The sequence below is a fragment of the Cyrtonyx montezumae genome, unplaced genomic scaffold, assembly GCF_038088225.1.
Source record: "Cyrtonyx montezumae isolate F1298 unplaced genomic scaffold, pur_monq_1.0 scaffold_13, whole genome shotgun sequence".
Taxonomy (NCBI): domain Eukaryota; kingdom Metazoa; phylum Chordata; class Aves; order Galliformes; family Odontophoridae; genus Cyrtonyx; species Cyrtonyx montezumae.
Window position 1 is genome coordinate 26,795,848 of NW_027071859.1, and position 14,323 is coordinate 26,810,170.

General features: G+C 35.0%; 1 protein-coding gene across 1 annotated transcript in view; it reads left to right on the plus strand.

Annotated features, from left to right (window-relative positions):
• ADGRB3 (adhesion G protein-coupled receptor B3) overlaps positions 1–14,323 on the plus strand; it is a 425,805-nt gene that overhangs the window by 390,310 nt on the left and 21,172 nt on the right. The window contains exons 24-28 of the mRNA XM_065730890.1: positions 3,161–3,259; positions 3,603–3,774; positions 8,060–8,155; positions 9,556–9,595; positions 12,142–12,785. Coding sequence (XP_065586962.1) covers positions 3,161–3,259; positions 3,603–3,774; positions 8,060–8,155; positions 9,556–9,595; positions 12,142–12,785 — 1,051 coding nt within the window. The remainder of the gene's footprint in view (positions 1–3,160; positions 3,260–3,602; positions 3,775–8,059; positions 8,156–9,555; positions 9,596–12,141; positions 12,786–14,323) is intronic.

The following is a 14,323-nucleotide window of genomic DNA, read 5'->3' on the forward strand; positions in this document are numbered from 1 at the left end:
TTCAAATTATCTCAGTTATGCAAAAAAAATATAATAGTGATGGTATCAAAAAACAGTGAATGACAAAGATTTGAAGGGCTGCAACAGCAAACCTATTACAAAAAAAAAATTCACAATTTCCTCGTCACTTTTTTAATGTTTATAAAACTATACTAAAATTTTGCATAATCATTTCTTACAGCTCTGGTACTGTCTTTCAGACAAGCTTGTAGTTAGCAGCACCAATTTCTGCCTTTCTAGCAATGATAAGCAATGGTACCTTCATTTTACTATGTATTACGGTTTTTGGTAATTTTTTTCACTTCAAATTGTTTTGCCATTCCGTTAACAATACCGTTCCTAATAATTTCAATTCATTGGTTGAATGAGCAGATTTATGATAGTTTGGCTGGTGTGATTCACATTTAATATTAATTAAATTAAATCATTCTGGTTTTAAGTTCTTTCATTGTCCTTCTGATAAGTATGGGCCAGAAGCTTTCACTCCATGCTGTTTCATTACAAAGTATTAACTTCTTAACCTTGTTTTTGTCTACATTGCTCCATCCCTAATTTTGTAATAACTCTAATGAAAACTAGAGTATTATAACATCAGTACTAACTTATTACTCAGAAAATCACATCCATATCTGCTCTAATTCTAGTGATTTCAGAAGCTGGATCAGCCACAGGTTTTGCATTGTATGTTTTCTAAAGGTGTCTAAGCTTAAATTTAACTGAATCATTTTTTTCAGCTACTCAACTGTAGGCTATATAAATCTATTTGCCTATAGTCTACTTCCCAATGAAACAAGTAACTTGCTTTCTAACAGTGAGCAACTTAGTGAAGAGGTATTCCATTTTAAAGTAAATGGATAGAACTCTTTAGAAATTGTTAGAGCTCTTTAGTAAAGTAAATTTTAAAGTAAATGGATAGAATTCTTTAGAACTATAAATCATTGTCAGAAACAATCCAGCTTTTCTAAGTATAAAGATGCTCTGATCAAGAAACAATCAGGGATTTCCTAGAAAGAATCCAGCAGAGAGTGACAAAGATGATGAGGGGCCTGGAATATCTCTCATACGAGAAAAACCTGAGAGACCTGGGAATGTTAAGCCTGGAAAAGAGAAGACTGAGAAGGGATGTGATCAATGCTAATAAATATCTAAAGTGTGGGAGGCAACTGCACAGGGCCATACTCTTTTCAGTAGTGTGTAGTGACAGGGCTAGAAGCAATGGCCAAAAGCTGGAACATTGGATGTTCCACACAAATGAAATTTTTGCTGAAGTTGACAGAGCACTGGAACAGGCCGCCCAGAACGTTTGTGAAGTCTCCTCCTTTGGAGATATTCAAGACCCATCTGGATGCCTACCTTTGTGATTTACTGTAGAGAACCTGCTTTATCAGGGAGGTTGGACTCTATTCAGAGATCCCTTCCAAAACCTGTGATTCTGTAATTGTGTGTTTAACTCCTATGATAATATGAGTTGGGGGTTTGATAGCACCATTGCTTGCTACTAGATGGTAAATGAGGAGTCTTGAGTCATTCTTTGGGACACAGGAACTCATGCAGAATCAGGCCTCTGGTAGGAAGGGCCTTGCTACTCATTTCTTAAATCTCTCTTATTCAGAAGGGGAACTTTTTTCTTTATGGCACATGTTGGACTCAACATTTGTCAAATGTTTAGCTGTGGAAATCATTTATGTAGAATTTGAAGCATTGAGTCAGGCAGAATAGACTGACTCCACATGCTTTTCTCACCTTAATAAGCACAGGGTGAATAAACAAGTGATAGAAGAATACAGTATGTTGTCTTGATGGATCTCAATCATCCTTCTGTCATAGCATATAGTATATGTGTAAATCCAGGCCGAAAGATTGTGTTAACACACACATCAAGCTCTATTATTATCTATACAAGATGCAAAACAGATCTATAAACAAATCTATTCTTTCTAAAGAGATGACAGTCCAATCACAGTGAAGTACTGTGTAGCAAAGATGGAGAGTGCTTCCCAAAATTTAGTTTAAACTTTCTCATGGCACGATTCTAGCTTATTCATCAACGTAGATTTTTATTTAGTGTAAATTGATGTAGAGACAAAGTTCTCTTCAATCTCCACAATCAACATACACATGGTCGTGGCTCTGCATGATTGTTTGTATGGAAAATCTTCATTTCGTTTATCAAAATTGAAGGTACTGAAGGTCAGTGTTTGAAGTCACGTGAATCTTGAATTTGGTTATATTTGACATTCATTTAGTTGGAATAATTTGGAAATAACCTTAAGTGTTACCTTTTTTTTTTTTTTTTCATCGTGGTCACATTTTCCAGCTCTGAATATCTTTCATGTCTTAGTCAACTATGGTTATTCCTGGTTCTGACAGCAGACAAAGAAGGAATAGCAAAAGTTTTTATTTAATCTAATCAGGAAGCTGTATACATGCAGTATTTAGAAGAAATATTAAATTCTAGGTTTTGCGCTTTAACTCTTCTGACAGGTGCTGAGGTACAATTATCCATACGAAACACTTTGAGCTTAATGCTTGTGTACTGTGTTTTATTAAAATACAATACAGCTCACCCTTTTCTCAGTACCAACTGATATTTCTTTCATCAGATCCATACATTTCAAGCCCTGTATTCAGACCATCATTCGGCATGATTAAAATAACTCCAGATGTTCTTGGGCTGTTCAAATCTAACTAAACTGTATGCCCATACTGGTTTGATGCTTGAATACATTTAGTGGATTTATTTCCCTGTTAATGCTCTGTATTGAAGTGTACTTCATACTCCTCTTATTTGTGTCTTATACTCTTTCTCAAGTACTACAGTCGTAACAGGTCTGAATAGAGGGATTTCACTTTATATGTCAATCCTAGCACGTGCTTATGTTTACTTCATTGTACTGAGCAGTTTTGATCTGGGGCCTTTTTTAGATTAAATGGAAGAAATAGAGACTGCATGAAATGAAGCCCCATAGCATTAATATTTAAAGCTAATAATAATGTAAAGTAGCGCATACAGTTCTGCAACGACATAGAGCATTCATCCTGAATAAGTCTACTTATTTTTCTGCATGACATCATATTTAAAAGCTAAATTTCAGTAGCAACGTTTTTTGGTGACAATTCAATATTTTGTTCTTTTTGTGGGTGTTCTGTTTGTTTGCAGTCAGATGAGTGAGCCTCATAGCGGTTTGACGCTCAAATGTGCCAAGTGTGGAGTAGTTTCAACAACAGCTTTGTCAGCCACCACCGCCAGTAATGCCATGTTAGTCCTGATCATTTACATCTTCTTGTTACAAATTTTATACAGTGCATGTGAGACAATAGTTTGATGATGACAACTGTGTTTGCTAACACTGTATAGAGTGCTGAGCACATTTAAGTACTTTTTAACAACAACAAAAAAGTATTGCAACTGTTTTTATTAACTGAATACAGGATGTTCTTTAGAACGTAAAGTACCAACACTGTTACATACTTGTTTGTGATTCTCAAGTCAACTTGATATAGTGCTGTCCTAATACGTTTTATTTTAAAAATGAGCGTTGATATTTTTCATTTTTTATTTTAATAATTTTACAGTGCTGCTTTTCTCTTTCTTTCAATAGGGCATCCCTTTGGAGCTCCTGTGTGGTATTGCCACTTCTGGCCTTGACTTGGATGTCTGCAGTTCTGGCTATGACAGACAAAAGATCAATATTATTTCAGATACTTTTTGCAGTATTTGATTCATTACAAGGCTTTGTTATTGTCATGGTCCATTGTATTCTCCGAAGGGAGGTGAGGAATGGCTTCCCAGTTTTCTAATGGGCTGTGTTCCTGATAATCTCTGAACTGTTCTTTAATGTTGTGTTGAGCTTCCTCTGCAGAAATATGTTTCATAGAAAGAATGAAGTGTTTTATGAAGAGATGAAGAGGAATGTGTGAAAGAGAGAGTAGGAAGGATCAGTTAATTCCAAAAGCAGATTGGCAGATTCAGTATAAAACTGTACCCACTTGATTAAAAGTGGTTTTCAGTCAATCTCAGATTCGGTTTATTTCCAAGTGTTAGGCATTTCCAATATTATGATACAGGAAATGCTAACATGAATGTCCTTTTCTTGAAGAGCAAAAGCTATAGATTTTTAAAATCTCTTACACTGATTCAAATACAAAATTATTTCTGCAAATACTGTCCCTGAAAGAGGAGTCATAGAGATGACAGGTTGTTGAAGAGAGCTATCCCTTCATCTTCTATGTGTTCTAGTGATAATGTATTCAAATGAAGTCAAAGGGAGATAACATCTAGGGAACAGCAAGGAAAAGTTAGTATCCCTGGCCTGGCCTTTGCAGCTAAAATCTAATGTCAGAGTAGCTGTGCAAGTGCTCTTTAACCTATCTCTGATGACAGCTTCATTAACAATCTAAACTACTAATCAGCCCAACACTTTTACTGAAATAAGTTTTTTAGATCCATGGAAGTGGGAGCATCTGTGAAAACTGTCTTGAATGGAGATGCACTGCAGAGCAGTAGCCCTATTTCACCAACATATATTTTTACAGAGTTCATGTCCATTTAGACATTTATTTCCTACAGCATTTTCAATTCCCATGTGAGAAATATGATGCTCCAAAAGCCCCTATGTTTGATATGATTGCCTTTTATCAAAAATAGAAGGTAGAGTTTTATTTTCAATCATGACAAGTTAGGCAGAAGTGAAGATATAGAGACAATTTCACCACATTTAAAAATAGATTAGCTGAAACCAAAATGTTGACAGTAGTGGAAGTCAAAGAAGCATAGATGTACTGCTGTTTGAACTGTATTTCACATAACACATTACACCTTCTCTAATCCTTTAGGTTTAAAATGTAGATTAGGCAAAATATCTGAGGAATTAATTAAAGTCAATTTTTCATATGTGAAAAGAAAATAATTAAACAGCTCTTCAAGAAGAGGAAAGAAGTAAGATTTACTGCACCTGAAACTTTTTCTTTTTTTTACAAAGATGTGTGTGGTCTGCACTTATTTGGACCACTTTGCAGCAGCAAAGACACATTTGTTAGTTTTGAGAAGTTCCTACACAGGAGACATATCTAATTTGTGATTCAATCTGACTCTAGCAACTCTTGCTTTCTAGTCTAGTTCTGGAGACCCTCTGGTGCGTCCTCATAGAAGCCAAGGCAGGCCATCATGCACAGTGTACAATGCAGTCTTTGCACTTCACAGGGTATCTCCCGAGATGAAAGAGTAGTCTGTTACCTTCTGTTGTCTGCAAAAGATTTTTGCTCTGCCAGTGCATGTCAGTGAAACTCTGCCAACATATTTGTCATTCTTGATGACAGCTACAAAGCTATCTCAGTTATAGCCTATAGGATTGATCTAATATTTATAGCATACCAGCACAGGCAAAACAGTAATTCTGACTGTCAGGAAAAAAATGTGAAGCAGAATAAATCACCATAAAATTCAAACAAAGAAGACAGCCTTGTTTTACTATGCCCTTATTGTTGTAGTATTATAAAAAGACAAAGACTTTTAAAGCTATATAGATAAAACTCCCTTATTTCCCTTTAGTCATACAAACATAAATGATAGAAACATTTTTTACTTTCAGTAGTATACTATATCAATGATCTTGTGTGACAAGGGCTGCACTGAGGAGCCAGGGAAGTTGACTAAGACATACAACTGGAAGAGAACTGCATGATGTGCTGTGTCTATTTCGGCCCTACATCAATTCAGGATCTTTTGGAAAGGCATTAAATCTTTCTATACTTCATTTCTATAACTTCTAAGATAAATGTTATACTTATTAAGCACAAGACCTCTTATAAATCAACTGGAAAATAGGGAAGAAAAATGCAAAGTAAGACTCAGGTATTATTGCTAAAAGTCTCCTTTATATAACAGAGAGCCTGGTATTTGTTTTTTTCTTTTCTTGCTCTAATTGAGCATTGGAAGAGGATGAGGTATATGTCACAGAACAGGGAAGGACAGGAGAGAAGACTGCTGAAGCTTCTTCTCCATCAGTGCAAAATATTTTGTCTGACCTGCTTGAGAATATCTAAGGCTAATTTCAACCGTGCTGTGTAACTCCTGTTCCTTCTGATGAGGGGAGTAATCCACACATGTTTTCTCCTTTAATTGTGCTTTGTTGAGTGCAGTGCCTTTAGATTAAATGCATCATTGGCATCTAAAGCTTGTATTTCTGTACTGCAGAAAAAAAAAAAAAAAAAAAAGAAAGAAAAGAAAAAGTACATGAGTAGAGAGAGAGTAAGTTATGAAGGCTTAGGGTTACTGTTGCTAAGGAAACTACTTCCATGGTATCTGCACGTTCATCACATCTGTCTCTTCTGCTCTGCCTTGCTCTAAGAAAATCTTGTAACTTGATGTTAGAAGGCATGGGGGAAACAAGATCATGCTTCAAAAAAGTGAAAACTGCACAACCTTAGCCAATTCTAGCAACAAGTTTTAACAAGCCATTCAGAACAAAACGGTATTTAGGCAGCTCAACTTTCTATTTCTGAGTTTTGTGAGGACACATGGAAGTTACAGCACATGTCAGTATGACGAACACAGCGATATTTGACATCCTGTTGGCATGTTCAAATCATACGTTGATTGCCCCTCAGAAATACGGTAAGATGCTTGCATATAACAGAATCCTCATGTCAGGATTCATTGCTAGAAAGTCGGGAAAGCAGGGAAGGAGATTTTTGTGAACTCTGGAGCTGCCTGAACCAGGGAAGCTACATGAACATAGACCCAACACCAGTCCCAAAAATAGAGGATCATTGCATAAGGTGAGGGGTCACACGGTATGTTCTGAAGTAACAATTCTTTGGAGTCAGTTATCATGAGGTTTGCGATAAGATTTAGCATCCTTTAGAAGGTGAGATTTTTTGTCTTTTTTGTTGAACTACTGTGCCAGTGCTTATCCAAGAGCATGAATTCTGGAGTGTGACCTGACATCAGCATTGATAAAGTGAGAGAAGACTTGGATTAAATTTGCAACAATTACAAGATGACAAATTAAATTACTGTCAAACATATGCATAACCACAGTAAGTGTAGTGCCTAAAACCAGAATCTGAGTCACAATACAAGTCAGACACACTCTACATTACCACATGTGGATAGTCTTGGTGTTCTGAAAACAACCCAAAACTTCTCACCTTGCTTTATTCTTCTTTCTACTCTGTATTATTTTTTCTCCAAATGTACCAGTTACTTGCAGAGCACGCTAACTCATTTAAGGGTTAAGTACTTTAAAATAATGCCACCTAGTTACAAAAAATTTTTTTTTCTAATTCATACTTTTCTTTTTGTGAAAGCTTTTAAACAGTTTGCAGTAGAATATGATGTATTAAAAGAGGATGCCTTTTCATCAGCGACAATTATTGAATTATCGTCTTCTGCTATTCACAAAATGTCCACAAGTAGGATATGATTTTCTACCATTTAATTATTCTGAATTAGACATCAAGCAAATTCTACAGTTAATAAACGAAATGTAGATTTTTTTAGTCATTCCACTCAGAATATTTTTGTATTCAAACAATATGCTTGTTTGTCTTGACTAGAAGTCACTCAAGGAAGATCCTGTTTTCCAAGTCACATCTTGCAAACATTTTGCTAACATGGATACTTGTATTTATGAAATCAAAATTCAAGTATTAATATTTAGATTTTATTTCTGTTTTGGAATACATCTGAGGATACATAAAGAAATGAAACAAAATAGGTTTTGCATTCAAATAAATATTCTCTGTATACTTTTAAACTGTTGATAAAAACATTCCTTTCCCAAAGTTATCTTGTTGTCCGTTCTGTGGTGTGTGTGAGAATTCAGCAAAATATATTTGCTTCCAACTGACAGAGAACAGACACTGCATTTTTTTTTAGGTATGTCTGTGCTGAGCCACGTATTTCTGACAAAGGTGTTGCGTAGTAATATTTATTTAGATGTGCGTTCTGCTCAAAACCAAAAACTATTCTCTAGTGAAAAGATATTTCCTCAAATGTGCTTGTGCAAAGTATATGATGTTTCACAGGAATCAGTGAAACTTGTTGTTTTCACAGGTTCAAGATGCATTCAGGTGTCGACTAAGAAATTGCCAGGATCCAATCAATGCAGATTCTTCAAGTTCTTTTCCTAATGGACATGCTCAAATCATGGTTAGCTTTTATTGTTTATCTTTGACTACTAATTTAGTGTTCTTAGCCAAAAAAAAAAAAAAAAGAACTTGCACTACTGTAAATGGCAAGCACTCACAGCTGGAATTTTAACACCATTTTTAAGCATTATTCTCCTTAGGTCATTTCTTACATTCTTAAACATCTTAACAAGTTTTAAATTATTGATTTGATCAGCCTGTTGAGCACAATACATTGGCATCCTCCACTGCTTTTCACCATTACATAAGATTTTTACATATGAGTAGAGAAAATATAATCTGATGACATACAATGATTTTTTTCTACCATTGATGTAAAGAGCAAGACTACCAAATGATGCATCTGGGAGTCTTCCCTTCAAAACTTCTTGAAAAATGTTCTTGTCAAAAATAATTCAAACAAGGAGAAAGTAGAGATTTTCAAATGGGAATCTATTTAGTGACTTCGATTATCAAGATGGTGAATGGATTATTATGACAATTTGGATTTAGCAATATTGTTAGGAAGCATGTTGCAAATTTTTCCTTTCATTTTCAATGATTGTCATTGATTATAATGGATGAAGATAGGATCATACCCTATCAGTTGCCCTCGAAAAAATGATGAATTAAATAAGAGCTTTTCCTTTGGATTTCATAAGGAAGAAGGAGGTCAGTTTAGTTACTTTATTTATTTATTTATTTTTGTAATTCAATAAACTTTCATGGAAATTAAAAAAAGAAAAAAGTTGTTGAAAAGTATTTGAAATCTAGACCAGGATAAATAGTTTCATTTAACTGGGAAAAGTGTGTTTAGATTTTCAACTGTTAATGATCATTCTTCCTACTTAGAATATAATTTTACTTATTGAAATAAATTTTGTTTTCAAGGAATACAAAGTTTACTTTATTGCATTAGTAGTCAGGATGGGCAGAATGTTATATAACAAATAAACACTCCATAATAAATTAATGAAGTTTCAGACAGGGTGGACTAATTGGATTACAGTTATTCACAGTAATTTGTATTGCAGACTGTTTTCTGTTTTCCTGTTTATAACGTAACTATGAAAAACTTCCTTAGAGAAGATCCTTCCATGACATGTAGAAGTTATTATTCCACATATATTAAAAAAAAATACACTGCATAATTTTACTAAAGCTATATACTCTACCTCCACCTATTTTATTTTATTTTTTCTGGTCAGGCAAGCATACTTTGAAAACCACCCAGTTATACTTTAGGAAACTTTGTAAAGCTCTGCTGTTGTAAAACAATATACTTCACCTTCTCAGCAACAAGAAACCACTTTTAAGAGACTATGACCCTGTAAGTAGGATATTTTGGAAGCGCTAGTTGGCAAAAAGGTATCGTGGTTTAGTTTTCAATTAATAAATGTTGTTCATTGTTTCTTATTACAGACTGATTTTGAAAAGGATGTGGACATTGCTTGTCGGTCAGGTAAGAATCCTGGGATAGTATTTCACTAACAAAATAAAGTATTTTGCTACTGCCTTCTGAAGTAAATAAAAAATACCATGTGTCAACTGTTTACAACATAGATTTATAAATGTCAAAAAAAAAAAGAACTGATGCCACTATATGAATACATAACCTGTGTATATGAAGGATGCATGGGTAGGTGTTAGTTTTAAAAATCCTGTTTTCTAGGGCTCTAAGTGGATTCAACAGTAGTTTACGGAAAAGGTTGTCAGGAAAATGTAATATGATTCAACTTTCTTTTCAAGATACTTCAGTAGTGTGTTTTTCAAGTTGTCAGCTTTGCCTGTCACTACATTAAAAACACATTTTAAGCAATTTCTTTTTTTTATTTATTTTAATTTTCTTTTTCCAACCTTGCTTAAGTAAAACACAGTGAAGAACAATCCTCCAAGCCCTATAGAAATTTTTAATTCTTTGAGATTATGCCAAAGGAGAGTTTTTTCCTAGGGAGGTAAGTTTACCTAGACACCCTCTATTTTCAGTGACGAGAGAAAAAGGGAGAGGGTGACTTCTCTGCAGAGTGAGTCAGGGCAGGAGATGCAGGACTTAGCTGTCGTGTGTCATCCACCTGAAGTCTGTCTTTGCTGTCTGTATGGTAAGGCAAGGGTGATCTCATTAAGGCAGAGTTTGTGTTTCCAGTCAAACACCTTAAAAAACTGCCAGCTCTGTTCCTTGCAATATGGTAATAATTCTCTGTATAAGTTAGTTTTAATATACACATTTATTTTGAGGGAACTGGATAATCCATTGTAACATAAATGCATGTCTGTTACCATCTGATGCAGAGAAAAATTCAGTTTTGATCTACGTTGCTTCCACTTCTTACCTTGTTCTACCATAGCCCTGCAGTACATCCAGCCTTAAGGAAATAGATTTTGAATAAATCTATGAACAAATTTTACTAGTTAAAAAATTAACTTTATTTCGTTTTAATGAGAGGTTAACTTAGTAGGTCACTGGTTGAAGTAACTGGTTGGAAAGAATGCAACAGCCATGCTGCATTGAACAAAATGGACTTGGTTGACAGGGTGTGTGGGATGTAAATTTAACAGTCAGATATTTGCTTACTGTTGTTTACAGGCAAATTGTTCTTTACATAATTGAAAAATCTGCACCAGTTTTGAGTGAGGTAGGAGTGAGTTGCTTTATGAGCTGCTTACTATGGAACATGGCAATGAACTGTCAAGTACTGGAGGATCTGGGTCATTAGAGCCCTCAGGCTACCAAAAGTGATGTGAATGTAATACCTGAGATACTTCTAGTCATCTTACTGTCTCAGCCCATGAGACAGATTTTATTGCACAAGCTGGTATTGATGTGAGTTGAAATATTATTTTAAATCAGGACAGGAAAAATTCTTGCACCCAATTGGAACAAGCTTGGTACTGGATACTTCTTATATTTTTTCATTCTTACTACCTTAACTTTTTCTTTCATTACAAATCTTGAACTGTAAATTTGTATTTAATTGTAAGAGAAATGACTGTGATGAATACTTTGCTCTTGAATGAATCCTTTAGTGCTACTGACAATTTTGTATTTTGTGCTGGAATTGATAGCACTCAGATATGAAGGTTACTCTGAGAAAAAAATGTCAGATGTTGCTATAACTTCTACCGTGAAGGACTTCATCAAAAGTGGATTATGGATGTTTTATAATATATGTTTATTTCAGAAGAAATTATTTACTGTGAAGATAGTGAGACACTGGAACAGGTTGCCCAGTGAGGCTGTGAATGTCCCCTTCCTGGAAGCATTCAAGACAAGGCTGGATGGGGCTTTGAGCAACCAGGTCTAGAGGGAGGTGTCCCTGCCTATAGCAGGGGGGTTGGAACTAGGTGATCTGAATGATCCCTTCCAACCTATGACTCTATGATTCTGTGATTCTTTTTGTAACCTTTCCAGATGTAGCAAATTATGTCTTTCTGATAGGAATGGAATTCCTTACTAATATGGATATTTTTTTTCTCATTTTTACTTTAAAAATAATTGAACACAGGATTAGGAAAAAAATCAGTGAAAAAGAACATTTAGTAGCTCAGGAGTACATTACCATAGTTATAATCTTACAACAGATCGTTCTGACATATTGACAAAATTATTCTGCCTTACAGTCTGTTTGACATTTTCCAAGAGGTTATGAGGAGTTAATAATGGCAATACAGAAGTCTTAGTGTATTTTTTTGCAAAACCCTTAATTTAGTTCCACATGGAAGACTTGCTTAAGCTGCAGGTCACCTAAGATATACATAAGGAAGCAGGAAGAAACAAAAGGCTGTTTTTTGTTTTTTTTGGTTTTTTTTTTAATTTAAATGATTTAGGCTTAGAGTACATATCAGTTCATACAAACTCTTTCTAAGGCAGTTTCTAGAATCAAATTTAACAAACAGAAAATAGTATTTAAGAAAATGTAATGGTAAACGATATTACATAATGCCACAAGCAAAAGTAGTGTTTGACAGACATGGTTTCATGTTGTAAGAAGTCTGTTCTCTGACCCACAGTTCTTCATAAAGACATTGGACCTTGCAGAGCAGCTACTATAACAGGAACACTTTCTAGAATTTCGCTAAATGATGAAGAAGAAGAGAAGGTACCAAACCCTGAAGGAATGAGCTATTCCACCTTGCCTGGAAACATCATCTCCAAAGTCATCATCCAGCAACCAACAGGTCTTCACATGCCTATGAGTATGAGTGAACTGGCTAATCAATGCTTGAAAAAAGACAACAGTGAGTTACGGAGGACTGTGTATTTATGCACTGATGATAATTTGAGAGGTGCAGATATGGACATAGTCCATCCTCAAGAACGAATGATAGAAAGCGACTACATAGTCATGCCCAGGAGCTCAGTAAATACTCAGCCATCGCTGAAAGATGAGAGCAAAATCAATATAGGCATGGATACATTGCCTCATGAAAGGCTGTTGCACTACAAAGTTAATCCAGAATTCAATATGAATCCTTCTGTAATGGACCAATTTAATATCAGTTTAGACCAGCATCTTCCCACCCAGGAACATATGCAGAGTTTGCCATTTGAGCCCCGCACAGCAGTAAAAAATTTCATTGCCTCAGAGCTGGATGACAATGCAGGATTATCAAGAAGTGAAACTGGATCCACAATATCAATGAGCTCTCTAGAGGTCAGTGACACAAACAAGTTGTATGGTCTGTTGTTCTAATCATACGGTAAGACAAAATTTTGTGGCTTATTTCTTAGGGGTCTAAGCTAATGTTCTAATTCAGACTAATTTATTGTCTGGGATCATGCATCGCTGTTCATATTTCTCTTGATATCATCAGTGTTTATACCTAGAAGACAAATTAAAGTTTCAGAACCAGTCTGTACAAAGCTGTACAATTCTGGAGATTTAGCATTCCACGCAACTGCTAAGGATTTCATGACTCACCAGGTGAAAACCACTGGAAAATATTGTGTTGCTATGCAAATACTGCTTCTGCAAGACGCAAATCATTGACCCTACCCACAAGCACATGCAATTGAAAATTTTACCCATTTTTCCAATGAAAATCATGACTCATAAAGATATGATGGGTCTGATTCTGCTTTCACTAATGTAAGTATTGGATTCTACCATCCATTCGTTCACTATTTAGAAATTTACTTTATATGCATGTTTGCATGGTTGCATGTGTATGTAGGCAGTGGTACAGATGACATGCAGTAGATAGAGGTAGACTTCTTGCAATGTATCCCAGATGACAGTCAGATTGTAAAAATGAACTGAAAAGCCTTTACTACATGTGGTAGCAGTCATTACTACCATCATTCTGCAGTACTTAAGTATTACAGAAGTAACTGAAGACTTATATGTCAGATATTGTAATTCCTATTGAGTACTTATGCAAAACCATCAGCAAGGTGTTAACTTTACTCATGGTCACTTTTAAGAATTGCAGATCTATTTCATCAGCATTTTAAATGTTATAAAATACGCCAGTTGGTAGGTATGAAAAAGACAAATGAGAAAAATGTGATATTTACTCATTTTCAGAATTAAAAAAAACAAAGCTACTGAATATGCAGACTTTAAGCCATTAGCTATTATTTTATGACACTAGGAGCTATCTGTGCAGCAAAGCAGGGACTTTACCTGATTTTTCAGTAGTTAGACATTTGTCTGTACCTTGTACTTAATAGAATAGGACATGCCTGTCGATATTTCTTTGAAAATGGAGTTTTATGTATTAATTTTGGCAGATCAGACTTTTAGTTTCTTTTCAAGAGATGGCTTTGCAGTCACTAACTGTGAAATGTTTCCCATGATGTTTTTATTGTTTGTGTGCTATCATGAACTTTTGAAAGACGTAACATAGCTGAAAACAAGTAATTGATTACAAAATGAAATATGGAGCTTTACAAGTAAGCAAACAGTGTCCACTTTTTTATGTGTTCTTTTAGAGTGAATAAGTTTGTAGTTCTGGAACAAATTTTTGAAAGAATTTCTAGAACGTAACTTCAATAATTCCTCATTCAGTGTATGGACAGGCTCTTTCAAAGCGAGCTTGTATAATTAATGTTACTACTCGCAGCTCAGCCGTATTAGTTAATAGATCTTACACGGTGCACAAGAGCTCTGCAATTTAACACACTAACAGAATACCTAAATCCACCTTCCACTAGTATCCCTTTCTCCATATCTACAACACCCTCTTTTAA